General features: G+C 37.4%; 1 protein-coding gene across 1 annotated transcript in view; it reads left to right on the top strand.

Moving 5' to 3' along the window:
* Positions 1–20,160, top strand: part of GUCY1A2 (guanylate cyclase 1 soluble subunit alpha 2) — a 261,179-nt gene that overhangs the window by 158,172 nt on the left and 82,847 nt on the right. The window contains exon 5 of the mRNA XM_084895150.1: positions 1,998–2,483. Within this exon, the coding sequence (XP_084751276.1) occupies positions 1,998–2,483 (486 nt within the window). The remainder of the gene's footprint in view (positions 1–1,997; positions 2,484–20,160) is intronic.

Below are 20,160 nucleotides of genomic sequence, written 5' to 3'. Positions count from 1 at the left end.
AGATCAAGCTCCCTGAGATAACACTTATTTATTACATATAGCAAATGCCATCTAATATTATTTATGCATGTACTCATATACTAATTCCATACTAAATAACAAAAAAGCAGAAAGAACCATTTGTGATGGGGAATGTGGAGGTTGATACATAGGAAGAAAAGTGAAGGAAAAGAAAAAGGGAGAACTAAAGAGGAAAACCAGTGATGAGAGACTTAATGAAGCAGGAATGCCAAAAAAAAAAAAAAAAAAAAAAAAGGAAGTCTAAAGAACAAAGGGGAGAAGGAAGGAGAAAGAAAGATGAAGAAGAAAGTGATCAGAAGAAAATAGGAGAAAGAAAGGGGCAACAGACACCAGTAGAAGTCTAAATTCTTTTAACATCAGAGGTTTGCTTTTACCTTAATTCTTAATAAAATATTAATATACAAATATTTTACTATAAAGTTGTATATGATGTATATCTTTCTTATCATGTCTTTAATATTCCAACAATGGGAATTTATATTTAATTAATAGCACCTCCTCCATCCAAAAGCAAATCAGGCATTATAAAACAATCTGGAAATACTTTTTAGAACAATTATTTTCTTTGTTTTCGGACCATAGTGTGCAGTCTTTTAAAAATTTGCCTTGAATTGAAAGTGTCCTGTTTATACTATTCTCAGTGCTGTATAGATATGGCTCTCTCCCCACCCCCATATTCTTTAAAAACAGAACTTTATTTCTTCTTCTTATGGTTATCATTCAGAGCTGTACTAGTAAATAGAGAACAATAAATACGTCAATTAATAAATGAGAGTATTATGTATAAAACAATGAAACACCAAACACTAGAAGAAACTGCGTGAGACAAAGTGAACATTTTATCCCATAGAAATTATAACATCAAGCAAGAATTCAATTTTATTTCTTTATGTAGATTAGGTCTTGGTGATTGGTACAGAGGGAACAAAGTAAATCATAGTTGCAGACTTTGAAATCCAGATCTCTATAGTTTTACCCCATATCTTCTTTGCCTCTTGTTTCATCAACTAGCCTAAGTACTTTATGCTATGAATAATAAAGAAAAATAAATTTATTGAGTATATTCATGGTAGTGGAAAATGACGTGTGTGTAACTGACATACACACTTGGTTGGTCAACTTAGGCTGTTCTTTCCATGTAAATGCAACCACCTTCCTGTCCAGGTGTTCTGAGATACTTTAATTTAACTCCAGCAGCTATATGTAGATAGCCAGAGTGTAAGTCCATATTCCTTTCCTAGGGTGCTTATTCCCTCTAAGTGGGCACCAAGCTAAGATGGCATAAGCCTGTGTTCACTAAGTTTTCCATTAAGAATCAACTCCCTAAATTCATCAAAAAGCACAAGAAGAAGGGATAAATTTAAATGATAGACTTTCAGATACTTTATATTAAATTAATTTCTTTGTTGTATCTAGTTTAACTTTATATTCACTATTTAAATTTTTATTTTTAAGACTAAGTGAATTGTCCATTAATATAGTCAATGCAAAGACTACTATATATTCAAAGAAATGTAGCTGGCGGAAACATGATGTACATAAGGCCAAACAATTATTTTGATTCATTTTAATCTCCTGGACTTATTCTCCGAGTGTTATTTTAATAACAATTAAATTTAGTTATTCTGGTATTATTAAGAAGATTAAAAGGTTTTGAACTGGCTCATGAACCAGTTTCATTATGTACCTGGGTTTAATTTCATTTTGAATGACAATATTTTCCTATTTCATTTCTCCTTGACCTCAGATTTCGTTTTATCATTTGTGGCCAAGTAGAAGACAATAACAAATGTTTGGATTCAGAACCATAAATTTTACACTGGATGTAAATATTATATAAATTTGCTTGAATGAGTGCAGAAAGTCAGTATGGCTAATAAAGCATTTCTTGCTTTTGCTCTTCAGATAATAATTGCATTTTCTTTTGAATCTGTTATGTGAAAAACACTGATTAAAATCCCATGTTAATTTTGCAGGTGATGGAAGTCAAAGGACAAATGATCCATGTCCCAGAATCAAATTCCATTTTATTTTTGGGCTCTCCATGTGTGGACAAGCTGGATGAACTCATGGGCCGGGGACTGCATCTCTCAGACATCCCCATCCATGATGCCACCCGAGATGTCATTTTGGTTGGTGAGCAGGCTAAGGCCCAAGATGGCTTGAAGAAGAGGATGGATAAGTTAAAGGCGACTTTGGAAAGAACTCACCAGGCCCTGGAAGAGGAGAAAAAGAAAACAGTGGATCTTCTATACTCTATTTTTCCCGGTGATGTAGCCCAGCAACTGTGGCAAGGACAGCAAGTGCAGGCCAGAAAGTTTGATGACGTCACCATGCTCTTTTCGGACATCGTTGGCTTCACGGCCGTCTGCGCTCAGTGCACCCCCATGCAAGTGATCAGCATGCTGAACGAGCTCTACACCAGATTCGATCACCAGTGTGGATTCTTGGATATTTATAAGGTAAAGGGGTTTAATTATTTATATATAAATACTTTTTAATAAGAAATTGTGACCTTAATTCAATTGAAAGGATACACACTGAGTGGCCAGATTATTATGTGTTCAGAGATCATAATAATCTGTCATTCAGTGAATATCTTATATAATAAAAGGCTAATATGCAAATTGTCCCCTCGACCAGGAGTTCGACCAGCAGGCAGGCTGGTCAACCACCCGTGTTCCCTTCCCCTGGCCAGGCTGGCTGGACCCCATCCATGCACAAATTCATGTACTGGGACTCTAATATATATATATACACACACACACACACATACACTGAGTGGCCAGATTACATGTGTTCAGAGATCATAATAATCTCGCCACTCAGTGTACTTTTCTTTTTTTGTACTGAAACTTGATAATAAATTATTGATATCTCTGATTAAGATATCTGTGTACAGGATACAGGTATTTCTGCTCTATTATTAAACTTCTGTTATGAGTCAATTTGCAGTATTGATATACTACAGATAACTGAATCATGGTATTGCTCAGTAAGGAAAAATTCTGTAGAGCTAATCCTTTATATTCACTATTTAAAAAATTAAACTTGCTGAATACTAGACAAATGTTTAACTACATAATGTCTTTCTTGAAGAATGGGATTCCAACGTAAAGTAAGAACTTTATGTTGACAGTTAAAAAGAAGCAATAAGCTATGCTAAAATATACATTGCACTATCAGTTAAATCATGGTTAATCAATATGATGCATTGCATTGTCAATTAAGTGAGGTCCCTCTAATTCTGAAAGAACACATGTAAATATTTTAGCTATTGCCCAAATGACCAATGGCTTTTGTGGAAGAGAAGAAAAATAGTGGAAGAACTATGAAAATGAGTACTAATCACCATTGGGGTATCTGCTTGGATGAGCTCCCTATTATTATTACAATTATAGCAATATTTTGTGAGATTTGGCCCCGTTTCTACCTAATATTATTTTGGTATAGGATAAAACAAAGCATGGCTTTATTATGTGAGACAGAAAGTTTAGTATAAACAAAGAGCAGTAAACTATATTTTCATCTTTACTAATTCATCTAGATAGCTATTTTTTATAGTAAGTTCTGCAAATAAGCATATTTGGGGAGAAAAAATCTGTTTGCATTGCTTTCATTAAAGCATATCTCCTTGAGCGAAAGGTGTTCTGTAGCCATTATCCTATATAATGAAAGGGCAATATGCAAATTGTCCCTCTTGACTGGGAGTTCGACCAGAGTTCAACCAGGGGTTGGGAGCAGCCCACCAACCACTCAGGGATCCTCCCCTCAGCCAGCCTGGCCCCATGGGCCCCAATCAGGAAAGGCCGGTCAGGCCCCATCTGACGAATTCATGCACTGGGCCTCTAGTGTATAATATATAGCCAATCTAACTCTTTTAGTGAGTCTAGCAGGGGCTGAAATCCAGGCTCAGTTAGGAGACACAAGACCTTGGGGCTGGGCACAGGGGACTGGGAATGGAAACCAGGCAGTGTGTCCTGGGAGAGTAAGAAGATGGCATCAGGACACACTGTGACCTCAAATCAGAGGCTTTTCCTGGCCAGAAGCAGACGTAGAGTCAGAGAGGACCCCCCTCTAGAGTCAAAGGGGAACCAACTTCGGCAACGTCATCGAAAGACAGAGATGTCCTTTGAGACCTTAAATGCCTAAACAGGATCTAGACCCACAGATATGCTAGAGTTATCAGATTATTTCTATCCACTCTTGAAAATGGACAAAATATATTGGGGGCACTCGTGGCATTAATACAATCTGGAAATTGCTAGATACTGTGAGCTCTGAAAATCTTCATAGACCAATGGAAATCCTCTATTGACTTTATCAGAGCCAAACCTCCAGATACAATAGCAATTAAAAGGACTCGTAAAGCCATTAAGATCATGTATGTTTCGTTTAATTGACATGTGCAGATTGTTCTGCTTTAGTCTCTCTTTAGTCTAATAATTATTATAGATTCCTATTAACTGTAAGTCCTTGGCTACTTTGTGGGGGGGGAAATGTCTGTGCATTCTGAAAACAAACACAGACTGCAGAAGTAAACAGGATAGATACCCATGACAGAAAGGATTATGAAGAAGGTGATCCGTCTTCACTTTTCCGTGGGCATGTTCTTACTATCCCAGGGAAGCGGAGAGCCAGGCCAGCCCTTGGGATTCATAAATCTTGGTGCCGATCCCCGAGGCTTTGCACTGATGCGCTAGGCTAGCAGTTTGTAAATTGGACAAGGAGCTACGTCAGGTTTGAATCCCCCTTAAACCTCCTGGTCAGGGCTGAAAGCAGGTGTTGCTCACATCAAGTCACAAGGCTGCGGAGCTCTGCCTCGGGAATTTTGATGTGTCTGCCCATTTGACAGTCTGGAGCTCCTGCAGCTCCCTGCGCCCTCAGCCAGCCTTCAGAAAAGGAGGCAGAATCTCAGGGATATCGCTCCAGTGTGACCTGGATTTTGCCGGGGGGCAGGGGAGGAGGGGATGAAGTGCGTTCTTTTCCCCTTATTTTGTTTTATGATAAAAAAAAAAAGTCTTTTAAGTACTTAGGTACTGAGGCTATTCTTGGCATTTTATAAATATGCATACAACACGTTACTCCAGTTCCCAGCACTAAATGCCGGGTCCATTTAGTAATGAGTGAATGCTTCATTCTACGCGCCCCCCGCCCCAAGATTTGCATCTCTTCTGCTTTTGAAGTGAAAAGCTACTAAAGATTTCTATTCATTCCTCTTCGTGGATTCCACCAACATCAATGCCACTTACTTTTGCTGCTCTTTTATTGGTAACGAAGTAACGGTATCTTCCTAGTAAGCCTAGAAAAGAGGAATTTCTGAAGTAAAAAAAACAACACACCATTCTATTCATTTGTTCACTCAGTCAGTAAACATTTTTGAGTCACTCACCTAATAACAGGGCCTGAGTCCCATGGAAGCCTATACAATGCTATGGAAATTAGTATGTATTTTTAGCACACTTTTAATGAGCAGAAAAGAACTAATTTATATGCTTCAGAAGGTAGGGTGAAAATCACAGATAAGCATTCTGTTCTGATATCTTTTCTACTGGTGGGATTATATTGTCAAATTTCAGAATGCCCTAAAAATTACCTGACAAAGGTTTTGCTTCATTTATATGCTTGCCTTTGGCACACACTTAGGCTGGAGATAAGGAGTAAGTAAGGGGAAGGCTGGATCCCTTATCCCGATGCTCTCAATCCGTTCAGCTAGAGCTGCTCTGAATCCCAGCGCTGGCATCAGTACAAGGCCTGGAGTTTTCATCTTCTCACCTTTAACCACAGATTTTATCTCTCAGTTTTGCCATTTGTAAACAGACTAATTTTATCTACCGCATAGTTATACTTTTTGAGCTTTTAAATGAAATTTATGTAAAATACTTACTACGATATTATGTCCCTGGCAGTAAATGTAAATATGTTAGCTATCATTCTTCAAATGGGTGTTTCTGAGTATGTGTGGTGAGTGTGTTTCCTATGCATATACTTGTGTGTGCATGTGTTGGTGTGTACATAAAGATTGTGTAGCTCCTGCTTTTTACAATACATAAAGATAAAATTCCTATTTGTTTGAGTTAGTCCTTTCAGGTTATTAGAACTACATTGTATGCCAGAGGAAGACTTAAGAAAGGGTAGGGAGAGAGGTAAGAGTAAGGGGAGAGACATAGGTCCCTGAAATACAGTATTTGTATGATTTTTACTGGGTCCTCATGGGTCTTATTTCTTGAAGATGGGTCCACAGTTCATCTGTGTGACTTAGTTTTATCTAAATAACTTGAGCCCCGATATGAAATTCATGAACACAAAGTGTTGCTTTAAATCACATCAACTTGTGCTATGTCTTGATCAACACTATGAAAATGTTTATATTTTTATATTCTAATATGATATCCAGGATCATTATTTTTTTCTATATTCAAAGAACATTTCTTTTTATTCTTGTGGCAAATTCTGAAACAGCTAAAAGGCTAAGATAATTTGGATTACCAAGCAGAAATCAAAATTGATAAAAAAAGTGTCTTGCTGAACTTATCAGAGTGTTATGGGGTTGTTGTTTATATCCCTGTTGATTTTTAATTTCCTAAAGAGTTGGCGGTTGCTAAGATATTGATGTTTTTGATTTGTATAATACCAAGTGTTATGGACTGAATGTGTGTGTCCTGGACACATTTAATTATTGAAGCTCATCTCTCAGTGTGATGGTGTTTGGAGTTGGAGCCTTTGAAAGGTAAATAGGGTCAGATGAGATTATAAGGAAGGGGGCGCTATGATGCATCTGTGTACTTATAAGAAAAGTGAGAGATCAAAATTCTCCCCGCCATGTGGACACAGTTAGCCATCTGCAAGGGGTCCTCACCAGCGAATGGAACCAAACTGGCCTGTACCTTGAACTAGAATTTCCCAGCTTCTAAAATTGTCAGAATGAAATTTCTGTTTTTAAGCCACCTGGTCTGTGGTGTTTTGTTATATCAGCCTGCATGCAATCAGGCACCAGGGAAATGTGCATCAGTTCTGGGAATTTATGATGCACGTCTCCAGCAAGTTTTCTCAGTGTATGAGGTCCACGCTGCTTGAATTTCCGATGTCTAGGAGGGTGAATATACACAATGATGCCTTATGCAGTTTACGTCGTTACAGAATGTCTAACTTTTGTGGGTCCGTAAACTTTAAGGATGTTCTGAGCTAAACTGTTTGTCAGTAACACCTTTCCCAGAATAGTATGACAAACTAGCTTTTATTTGTGTTCCTTTTGCGAGTTTTACCACATAGTTAATTGCTTCAATATGTTTATTTTCAAAATCCACTTAAAATTCCAACTTTTCTTCATAGAGAATTATTGCCATTAAGTAACAATTTATTTTCCCCTGAGGTCTTTTAGCAGAGGATTTCTGGCATGCCTCCGAATGGGAATATGTCAGTTAAGTTCCCATCAGAGTTTATCATGCCTGACTATTGTGTGAGTTTACGAAAACAGAAATTGATCTAGAGGAGAGACTTCTCACTTACACTTACCTGATTTGTATAGATAGGATACATCAATGCCATCAGCAAATCCTATTTAATTTGATAGTTTCTATTCTCTTTTTCACTAAACCTTTAATGAATCCTGTGCTGTAGGAGAAACTACACAATCCTCCCTCTGTTTACCAATTAACAACAGTGATTGAAAGGGTACAGATTCCTTAATGCAAAATGGAACTAAAGGAATGGAATTCATATTTACTCAATACAAACTGTGTTCCAGACACAGTGTAAGATGCCTTAATTGTGATATTTATTTTCCAGGAGAGCTCTGAGAAATGGTGCTCTTATGTCCTTTTTGAACATCGGTGTAGTAAATGGCAGAGATATTATTGAAATTTAGTTCTGATTCAGCTAAAAGCTTGTATTTTAGAAGACAATGGTAGAAACCATTTATGAATCAGATAGCTAGTGTCCCTAATTAGTTAGAGGCAGAACTAAGACCAAAGATTGTTCTAGCATTTATGTATGTATACTTCATAAATTGGTATCCTGTAACTTTGACAATCACCAGGCAAATTTTATAGCTTTAAAATGAGAACAAAAGTATGTCACAGGATTGTTCACAGGGAGAAGAAAGCTAATAACAAAAGACCTTTATTATGAACAAGAGGCCCTTGACATAATAGTTGGAGGGTGAGTTTGAATTTTTAAATTGCAATTTGAATTTTAGCCTAGAGTTAAGAATATAACTTATTCTTTTTTAAAGACATTCAACAAATCTGCACTACTCTTTGGTATGTGTGGCCTTCATGAAGATTTCTTCTCTCTGGCTTCAGGAGAATAAAGAGGATATTTATGCAGAAGTTAGAAATTTCAGCCCGATGGAAGGTCCTTATGAATGTCAGTGTCCCAACAATGAGACATATTGGCTGCAGCTGCATGATCTGGTCACTGGAGTGATTACAACACAAGCCACAATCTTTTGATGGGGCTGACAGGAGAACTTCTCAGTAGGTCATTTCATTCTATGAGTTTCTAGATTCTAAATACTCAATATTGGTGCTGTATTCAATTGGCTAAGAAAATGTCCCCAAAGTGCAAATGAGTTCTGCTGACTCCCTATTAATAGGTTGTTCGCGTTTGGTAAATTTGAAATAATTTGGGTATATATTTATTTTATAAACATTTTTAAATGGAAGAAATGATCAGGTAACTATCTTAAATTTGAGTATTTGGTGGTGAATGTATATACATTTTGATGCATTTGTCAAGCTTTGAACTGTTAACATGGCTTTGAGTAAGCTGGAAAACTAAGAAATCACTGAAGAAAAATTCTTCTTAAACTGTTGATCCAGGGGGTTGTGTGTGGTGGTGGGGTCAGTGTGTATGTGCCTATGTGTTGAAATCTATGAAAGCTAACTATTAAAATAATGCTGTCCTTAAAATAATGTAAGGGAATATTCTAAAATGTATTCCTGTGATTTTCAAAGTTTGTTATTGTACAGAATTTTTTTTTCCTGTTGTCATAAAAATAAGACTGTATGCGTCTCCCTTTTCCACTTATCACTGCCTTAGGAACTGTAGGGTCTGTTTCAGACCTCTGATGAAAGAAGGGCCTTTGACCCTGAGGAAGAAGCCAGTCGAGGACTGTTGAAGTTGCCTATGTCAGTGCAATCAATGCCAGTGAAATATAGGGGGAAGGGTATTAGATATTAAGCCTGAAGTGCTCATTTTTATTCTGTCCTTTTTACTTAAGTCACATGACCCATCTGTGCCCAGCTTTTACTTCCATAAACTGGAAACAGTGGTATTGGTCTCACATTTTTGTTGCGGGTGACACATCTGGAGACCTTCATATGAGAGAAGACTAAGGCTAGAGAGAGCGTCTTGAGGAATTTGCTCTGAAGGGAGGAAAGGAGATTGTTTTAGTCCGTTCAGGCTTCTAAAACAAAAAGACCATCCAGTAGGTGGCTTTAAACAACAGAAACTTATTTATCATAGTTCTGGAGGCTGGGAAGTCCAACATTAGGTGTCTAGTAAGGTCCTACTTCCTGCTTTATTGATGGCTGTCTTCCTGCAGTGTCTTCATGTGGCTGAAGGGACAAGGAGCTCTCTGGGGTCTCTTTAAGAAGGACTAATCTCATTCATGAGGGTGGATCCCTCACAAAGGTCCCTAATCGCCTCCCAAAGTCCTACAACCAAACATCACATTGGGGATTAGATTTCAACATATGACTTTTTTGGGGACACACTCAGTCTGTAGTTGGGCTAATATTTGTTGTGTGCCTAATATGTGCCAGAGACCATGCTAAATTCTTTATATGTTTATTGATTTATTTTATATTTAACAAATAATTATATGATATATTATTGTCTGTGTTCTAAGTACTAAATGGAACATAGGTGCAAAATGGCAGATAAGACAGTCATGTTTCATATTGTTAGTTGCTTGTAACAGCATTGGGGATAGCCATTAAATAATTAAATAATTCATAGCTAATGGTTCATTAAAATGATAATTATTATTAGAGGGTTATAAAATTATCTTCTTTAATCTTTTCAGCAACTTTTCAAAATAGATACTATGTCCCCTTCACAGAAGAATAAAATGAGATTTTAAAAGGTTAAACAGCCTGTTTGAGCTCACAATGCTGATAGGCAGTGAGGTAAGCATTGCTCAGCCCTTTTCTGTTCCCTAAGGCTTCTCTGGGAGGTCTCCCAACTAAAGAAATGGAGACATTCAGATTAGCACAAGAAAAATGTTACAGAAGTAATTAGGAGCTAAGATCTGCACATGTTTTAGCCATTTCAAGGGTTTTGGTGTTCATCAGAGGACTGATCCAGCAATTGTGAAGTCATTAAAGAATTTCGAATGGCAGTGTGGTGCAAGTAGATTTGCTTTATAAAAATCACTTTGAAATGAGGTGGGGTATAGGTTTGGATAGTTGTTAGACAAAAATAGAGCATCAAGATAGTTAGTTTTGCCATAATTTAAATACATACCTTACCTGGGCTGGCAAGGTGCAAGAGGCTTGAGTCAATATTGGAACCCTCAGTGAACTGGTCAATTTTGTCTACTTAGTGAAATACTCTCATGCCATTGTTTATGTAAATTACCCAATCACTGGAATATGTTCTTATTTTGGCATTATGTAGACTTCATCTGAATTGATAGAATAGATGTATTTTGGACTCATTTAACAATGACTGATTTTTAAAGGTAATTTATACATTATCTCTATTGACCTAGCTCTTGATAGAGATGTTTGTAATACAATTTGACTCAGTCATAGTTCTTAAAGCGTCTGCTATACTAGCACTATGCTAGTCCCTGTGGGACTTAAAAAAGATAACCAACATATTGTCCTTGCCTTTAAAGTTAAATGACTTAGCCACTTAGACAGGATGGTAATAATAATTAAAAAAGTATAAACACAATGACTGCAGTATAAGAAGTGTAGAAGCCAAGTTTTATTGAGGTTCCAAAAGAGCCAAAGATGATATCCTGCTGAAGGATGGGGGATACTTTCAGAAAAGAAATGACTTGAAAGATGGATGTGGAAACGTGACAAATTTGGCTCATGGAACAGGGGTTGGGGGAAAGCTTGTTTTCTAAACTGTAATTAATCTGGATAAAAGAAAGTAATTCCATAGATACCTGAGACCATTAGGATTTATTGATGTTAGATTATGTTCATTTAAACAGTGAATTTTTAATATTTCCAGTTGATTTATTAACTGGGCTGTACTATCTACTTTAAAGGAAAAAAAAACAAACCACTTCATTTTCCCTAATACAGTTTTATGTTTACAATAAAATCGAGAGAAAGGAACAGAGATTTCCCATTCTACCACCATAGTCTTCTGAATTAGCAGCATCACTCAGCAGAATGGTACATTTTTACCAAAGATAAAGCTACTTTGACACAACCCTAGAAATTCATAGTTTATCTTGGGTCTCGCTCTCATATTTCACAGTCTGTGGGTTAAGACAAATGTATAATGGTACATATCCATCATTATAATATCATACAGATTATTTTCACTGCCCTGAAAGTTATCTCTGATCCACCTGTTCATCCCATTCCTTCAATCACAGGCAACCATTGGTCTACTTACTCTCCTCACAGTGTTACTTTTCCCAGGATTTTATATAGCTGGAATCACACAGCATGTAGCTTTTCCAGATTTGCTTCTTTCACTTAGTAATATGCGTTTAAGTCTCTATGTCTTGATATGTTTCTATGGCTTGATAGTTCATTTCTCTTTAGTTCCAAATAATATTTTTTGCCTGGATATAGCAAAATTTATTTATCCATTCATGTACTGAAAAGTTATCTTGATTGCTTCCAAGTTTTGGCAATTTTATACAAAGCTGCTGTAAACATCTGTGTGTAGGTTTTTGTGTGGACATAAATTTTCAACACCTTTAGGTAAACACCAAGGAACATAATTGCTGGATCATATGGTAAGGATATGTTTAGTTGTGTAAGAAACCACCAAAATGTCTTCCAAATAGACTGTACCTTTTTGCATTTCCAGCAGCAATGAATGAGAGTTCCTGTTGCTTCACATCTATATCAGCATTCATGTTCTGGATTTTGGCCATTTTAATAGATGCATAGTGGTCTATCTCAGTGTTGTTTTAATATGTGTTTCCCTGATGACATATGATGTGAAGATCTTTTCATATTATTTTTTTTCCATCTCTATACATTCTTTGGTGTCTGGTGTCGTGTCTGTTAAGGTCTCTGATTCATTTTTAAAAATCAGATTTTTTTTTAATTGTTGAATTTTAATAGTTCTTTAAATATTTTGTATAATGGTCCTTTGTCAGATGTGTCTTTTCCAAGTATGTTTTCCCAATCTGTGGCTTGTCTTCTCTTTCTCTTGATATTGTCTTTCATAGTACAGAAGTTTTTAATTTTAATAAAGCTTAGCTTACTAGATTTTTCTTTTATAGATTGTGTCTTTGTTATTGTATCTAAAAAGGCATCATAATACCCAAGGTGATCAAGGCTTTCTTTTATGTTATCTTCTAGGAGTTATATAGTTTTCCATTTTATATTTAGGTCTGTGATCATGTTGAGTTCATTTTTGTGAAGGATGGAGGGTCTGTGTCTATATCCTCTATTTTTTTTTTTTTTGGCATGTGGATATCCAGTTGTCCCAGCATCATTTGTTGTAGAGACTATCTTTGCTTCATATGTTGCTTTGCTACCTTTTTCAAAGGTCAGTTGACCTTTTTATGGGGGTCTATATGGGATCTCTATTCTGTTCCTCTGATGAATTTGATTATTATTCCACCAATACCACACTGTCTTGATTACTATAGTTATATAATAAGTCTTGACACTTCACTGTTTTGGCAACTAATATTGTTTAGAATTCACTATATGTTTGCTAAAAATTATAGCAGAAATTCACCATATTCTGGGAAAATGTTTAAAATTCTGGTAAATCAGGAATCCCCAAAAATGTTGTTCTTGAATGTAAATAGACTCAATACTTATTTTTATAAAGAGCGAATGGATGGATTTCGAGTACTAACTTTGACTATAAATGGGGGGTGGAAAGTATAGGAAGTTTGTAAAGAACATTGAGTTATTCATTGTGATTAGGGCATGGACTAGATTAAAGTCCATAGTGGTGAATAAAAGTGGGCATTGGAGTCATATTAGTGAAGATCTTAAAAGACAGTTTACTGTACAGTAGAAAGAACTGTTCAGTCTCCCACATCTAACTTGAGAATTTAGAAAGGAATTTTGACTGGGTATTTTAATATATTTTTCTTTGCTAATATGCCTCAGTATTCAGTAATCTTCATGATAAACAACTTGGAGCCTGGCAACAGTATTTTCTTTATGATTGAGATTCCTGGGCAGATCTGAAATGTACTTTGATAGATATACTGAGAGTTTTATCAGGAAAGGAGCTTTCTTTGATAGGCAGTCATTTGGATTCTATTTTCCTCATTTGGGAATAGTTCCCAGGCCGAATCACTGTTCTATTTATATCCGTGACCTCCTTTTCAATGCTGTATCAGCTGAGCACTACAGAGACTTCCTTAAAAGAAGTAGTATTTGGGTCAGAAACATCAACTAAAGTGAGTGTAATTAGATAGATTTTATTTCTAAAGAATGAAGATTTTTTAAGCTTTGTTAGTAAATTTTTAAAGTTTTCATTTGAATTGCTAAACTGGTATGCACAATTCACTTGGATGTATTTAATTAAACTCAACAAACTCCTTGGATCATTGAATATCTACTGTGCTAGGTGATTCTCAGCATTTGGGGTGTATGGGGGGGGGGGCGCTAGAAGTTGTAATCCGAGGTTCTGACAAATAAGGCCATATCTGAGAAGTTTATTGTCCCTATTGGTAAGGTGAAAGAGAGAGGCATATATGGGAATGGCTGGAGATAAGGATAGAAGTGCTTTTCTCTTTTCTGAAAGCTCATTGGCTCTTAAAAGAAGTGACTATTTAGATGAATGTTGTATTATAATATTTTTAACTCACATCATATACCAGGAGTCTTCACATTTTGAGAATCATAACATGCCTGGGAGTTTAGTTTAGTTGGGGCATGGGGATCTAATTTTTACCAAGTACTTTTGGGTGATTCTTAACACAAGTGGTCCTGAGTATTGCATTTGAAAAGCTTTCTGAGAGGACAATTCCTGGGAAATAATTTTATAGTTTCCCAAAAATGTAGAAATTTGATATAATTTAAAACAATTGATAAAACTCTTACTTGGTATTCTGACCCTATGCCCCCTTTTTTAGAGTTGGGTCACAGGGTTGTGGCAATATTCAGGCTACCCCATCCTGCCAGTCATCACCTCAATTTCTCTGGAATTTCTGGCACTGGTGAGTGATCTGCATTCAGGAGGGAGGCCCCCCACCACATCCTGTTAATGTTGGGTGGAATGCCCGACAGAGATCTGGTTCACAGAGGAATAGAAGTCTCAGGCATTAGCTGGGGTGGGGGTTTGTCCAAAAAGTTAAAGACTGACATATGTGCCATCTTCTCAATGTCAGCTGAAGAGATTAGGACAGTAATGGAAGTTGTGGATGAAAAGTAGGCAGAGAGACAGGGATCCTGGAAAAAGAAAAGGTTGAGGAGGGAGAGGTACAAGAGAAGATGATGGAGTGATGTCCATGGGGAGAGGGATAGAAGTTGTGAAAGAAAACAAAATGTTAGAGGTAAAGGAGGTGGTAAGGCTCTGGCCACTGAAGATGGTGTCCTTGAGGACTTCCTTCAGTCTGGAATTAGGGACAGTGAATGCTCAGGCTGGCAGGGCCCTCCTCCAGCTGGAACCCATGTTTGGGCAAATGCAGTGGCACTTGAGTGAAGGTTCAAGATTCATCAATTAAAATGTACCCACATTCTGGGACACCACCTTTTGGAATAAACTCTCCAACATCCATGCTTATTGACTACCATGAAGATTTCCTGAGGTTCATATCAACTAGGAATTAAAGAGTCCAGACTTCTCAGGACAAGCTATAAGTTCAAGGACATCACCTGTAGCTTCTTCATCTGGTTTTCAGATGACAGCCTTCCAGAATCTGCTAAGATTGTTGTTATTAAGGGGATCTGTAGCCCAAGCCCTGCACTACTACCTGCTCTGAGATATGAACTCAGACTATTTCATCAGGGCAGTTTGAGAAGGTAGTCAAGCCATGTGGGCACTAGTGTGATTAATTCTACCTTGGAAATTGTCCCTGTGCCAGATTACCTGCCATCAGCAGTTGGAGCTCTGTTTGGCCAGCAGTGAAGTGTATGTGCTGGCTTCACTACACCTTGGCTCCTCTAAGCCTTCAGTAATTTTACCGTCAAGAATGCAGCATCAATGGCCATGGCTACCCCTTTGTTCAAGCCAAGAAAATGATGCTGAAGACTACATTGGCTTTGTCTGCATTGCTTGAAGCTTTCTCTGTGTCAGGACCTTCCTACCTGTTTTGAGGAATAAATTTATAAGTCATACTTGAAGAGGATAAGTACTACTTCAAGAATTGCAACCTCACCCTGGCCAGTGTGGTTCAGTTGGTTGGGCATTTTCCCATGTACCAAAAGGCTGCTGGTTCAATTCCAAGTCAGAGTACATGCCCAGGTTGTGGGCTTGATTCCCTAGTAGGGGGTATATAGGAGGCAGCCAATTATTGTTCGACTCTCATATATATATATATATATATATATATATATATATATATATATATATATATGTGTGTGTGTGTGTGTGTGTGTGTGTGTGTGTGTGTGTGTGTGTGTGTGTATGTGTTAATTGCAAACTCAAGAACAATGAAATACTGGGTTCATGTTTGCTGTCTGTGGCAGCTACTCATTTTCAGTATGTCCAGTGGACATTCCATGGCCCTAAGACCTCTGCTTGGCCGCCACCACCTGGATTTTTATCTTTGTCCAGGAGCACATTTATCAGGAAAAACAGACATAAACAGTGGAGAGTTGCTAAGCCTATATGAGGTGAAGGGCAAAAAGTAAGGGACTTCTAAATCTACCCACGTTCAGTTTTTTCCTGTTTTCTACTACTGATAGTCTTCACGAAGGCTTATCCTATGCTCAACCTTTTCTGGCCAGGATTTTTGATCATCTGTGTCCAGACCACCAGCAGCCCCAGCATCTGGTCTCTGCAGAACTGCTTGTGGACACCAACTCTTTGCCAATCATTGGAAGACTGAGCTCTCTTTTCCTGTCACACAGGAACCATACCTAATGTCAGACAGGTGACATGTGTGGCTCCCTCCACTCAGCAAGGGTGACTATGGTACCCCTTCTGAGAACCAAGTGTTCTTGGCCACTTCCAATGAGCCCATGAAGAACATAGCACACTTGTGAGCCCCTTTCACATAATTATGATCAAGTGACCAAGTGCTCTGTGAGGTGCTAGGAGACAAATAAAGACATTTGTCATCTTTAGGCTTCACCTGTCTACCTACATCTTATTCCAACTCATCTCCTGTCCCCTTCCTCTCTTCCTTCATCCCTCTCCCTCTCTTTTTGTTTCCAAAGACATTAGAAGCAAAAACAGAAGCATAACAAGTAGAAAAGCAGACTTTGTAATTTGCTTCTCCTCTTGGTAATATCCAGAGGGAGAGAGAGGTTGTCCAGTAAGGTAGACTGACAGTGTTTTCTGACCCTCTGCTCTTATTACTTCTACCTAAGCTGTCTTTCACAAATCATAGGAAGTTCAAAGGAAGACAGACTAGGGGTTGTAGGACTGAAGGACTGAGGTATCATGAGTCCCAAGGCACAGGGGTGATTAATTGCCTCATTGCATGCAGTGTTCTTTTAGGCTGTTCCAATCCTTGCTTCAATACCACAGTCTCCCTACAACAAACACGCTCTTCTCTCCCCACTGTGCCCAAATTTCCAAGAAACCTCTTAGCTAATTCTTGAACATTAGCCTGGAAGGAAGGATGAAGAATGTTACAGGAATGATATTCTTTTACTGCTAAAATAAATTATTTTACATGATCAATCTAAAACTAAAGTCAATATGACCATAGGGGTGCATATAATGAGTGTTTCTGATTTCTCAGGATATATTCCTACTAGTGGGATCACTAGGTCAAATGCTAGTTCCATTTTTAATTTTTTGAGGAAACGCCAAATTGTTCTCCACAGAGGCTGCACCAGTCTGCATTCCCACCAGCAGTGCACCAGAGTTTTCTTTTATCTACATCCTGGCCAACACTTTGTCATTGTTGATTTGTTGATAATGAGCATTCTGACCTTCTGTATGTCCACCCTGGAGGACTGTTTATTTGGATTCTTTGCTCATTATTTAATTGGATTATTTATCTTCCTTTTGTTAAGTTGTATGAGTTCCCTATAAATTTTGGAGGTTAAACCCTTGTCAGATATATCATTGGCAAATATGTTATCCTATGCTGTGGGCTCTCTTGTTGTTTTGTTGATGGTTTCTTGTGCTGTGCAGAAGCTTATTATTTTGATGTAGTCCCATTGATTTGTTTTCTCCTTAGTTTCCATTGCCCTGGGAGATGTATCTGTAAACAAATTGCTTCAAGAGATGTCTGAGATTTTGCTGCTAATGGTTTCTTCTAGGATTTTCATGGTTTCTCATCTTACATTGAAATTTTTTATCCATTTTGAGTTTATTTTTATATATGGTATAAATTGGTAGTCTAGTTTCATTTTTTTTTGCATGTATCTGTCCAATTTTCCCAACAACATTTATTGAAGGGACTGTCTTGACTCCATTGTATGCTCTTGCCTCCCTTTTCAAATATTAATTGACCATAAATGGCTTGGGTTGTTTTCTGGAGTCTCTGTTCTGTTCCATTGGTCTAGATGCCTGTTCTTGTGGCAGTACCAGGATGTTCTGTGTACAGTGGCTTTGTATTATAACTTGATATTTGGTATTATGATCCTTCCCACTTTGTTCTTCTTTCTCAAGATTGCTGTGGCTATTCGAACTCTTTTTTTTTTTAATTCCAAGTAAATTTTTGAAGTATTTGTCCTATATCTGTGAAATATGCCATTGGTATTTTAATAGGGAAATTTATAATAGCTAAGATTTGGAAACAGCCTAAGTGCTCATCAGAAGATGAGTAGATTAAAAAACCGTGGTTCATCTGTACAGTGGAATTCTATGCAGCTGTAAAAAAGAAAGAACTCTTACATTTTGCAAAGCATGGATGGACCAGAGAGCATTATGCTAAGCGAAATAAGCCAGTCAGAGATAGATAAGTGTCACATGATGTCACTGATATGTGGAATATGATGAGCAACATTAACTGATGAACATAAAGAGAAACCAGAGACATAGAAACATTGAAAAGACAGTCAAACCTCAGAGGGAAGGCAGGAGAAGTTGGGAAGGGAGGAGGGAAGAGATCAACCAATGAATTCATATGCTTATACAGCATGAACCATGGACACAGACAATAAAGTGGTGAAGGCCTGGGGTAGGGTGGAGTGGTGAGGTCAATGGGGGGAAAAGGAGAAATATGTAATACTGTCAACAATAAAGATATAAATAAATGAATGCACAAATAAATAAATAAAACTAAAGTAAATACCGTATTTTCCGGCGTATAAGACGACTTTTGAAAGGAAAAAAGTCAACAGGGCTTTTTCAGTGGTCTGAATTCAGGTCTCAGCAGAGGGAACAGAGAAAAGAGGATGGATAGAAAGCACCTCACTTGGAAATCTAGGATGGCACTATACCACCGCCCTAGCAGGCTTTTTACTAGAACACAGTGTAGCTTTGGGTACAGAACATGTATAATTTGCATGCATAAAACGCCTGCTTGGATTGGCCAGAGTCAGAGAGGCAGTCTATTAAAAAAAGTACTGGTGTTGCCTCGGAAGTGGGGGGTAGTCTTATACAGCGAATATAGGCCTAAACCTATGTTTTAATTGTAAAAATTAGGGGGTCGTCTTATACACCGGAAAATACGGTAAACAGAGTGAATTCATAAGAAGTTTATTTTTACAATAACCAGTTTGACTCAGTGGATAGAGTGTCAGCCTTCGGACTGATTGGTCCCAGATTTGATTCCGGTCAAGGGCATGTACCTTGGTTGCAGGCACATCCCCAGTAGGAGGTGTGCAGGAGGCTACTGATCGATGTTTCTCTCTCATTGCCTCCTCTCTATAAAAAAAATTCAATAAAATATATTTAAATTTTTTTTAAAGTTTATTTCTGAAATAAATTTTGACAATAAGAGATTGTCAAAAGAGAGAATTTTTACATTAAGGGGTTGTGAAGAAGATATATCGAGATAGGCCACTTCTTTAAAATTGATAAAGTCAGCTATAAAAATAATTGTGGGACAACATTTTTCCATAATAATTTTAGTATTTAAACCTCCTCTTCCATGTTCAGGAAAGAATATAAAGTTTGCAGACGTTTGCATAGCACTGTCTTTCCCATCTCCATGCATAGTTTAACCATCCTTATTTTCATTCTTATTTAAGAGCAGGTTGGAGATACTGGAAATAAAGGAAATGCACTATTTTAGGTGATCCGTTGAATTTAAACTTTTATTTAAAAAACACTGAAGCCATTATAAAGGAATTCAAAACATAGTCAACTTTATGGCAGCTTTTTTGTAATATGTTCATAGTGTCCATTTTTATTTTTATTTTTCTTACTTTGGTTTAACTGAAGGAAACATCCTCAAAATCAATTGGAATCGATACATAATGCTTTCATTTCCGCAGCTCCTCATGAAGCAAAATCAACTAACGATTTCGAATAGAAGGCACTAGGATTTTCACATATACTTAATTCTGCTGAACATGTATAGACCCGACAGTGATGCTTTTTTAGAGAAGAGAAAAGAACGGACCTTTCATGGAATGCTGCATTCCTACGGTGGTAGTATTTCAGCCAAGATTTTCAGGTGAAGATGCTGAATGCATCTGCAAGGAAAAAGAAAAACATCACACAAGATATACTGCCCGTACTTTACAGACACCTGGGTATATGAAAACTTTTAAACTATTCCCCGTACACTCATTATTCGCTAGTGCTATTCCTGCGCTTCCACGGGCACAAGGTTGGTAGCATTTTCCCATCCTCTTTATGTCAAGCAGACAGCCATGTGACTTTCTTCGGTGAATAAGTCTTGAGAAGAAGCAATATATGTGACACCCAGGCACAGCTTTAAAAGCTAGTGTA

This window comes from Pipistrellus hanaki, assembly GCF_964339955.1.
Source record: "Pipistrellus hanaki genome assembly, chromosome: 9".
Taxonomy (NCBI): Eukaryota; Metazoa; Chordata; class Mammalia; order Chiroptera; family Vespertilionidae; genus Pipistrellus; species Pipistrellus hanaki.
The sequence above is the reverse complement of the archived record's forward strand: the minus strand, read 5'-3'. Positions and strand labels throughout refer to the sequence as shown.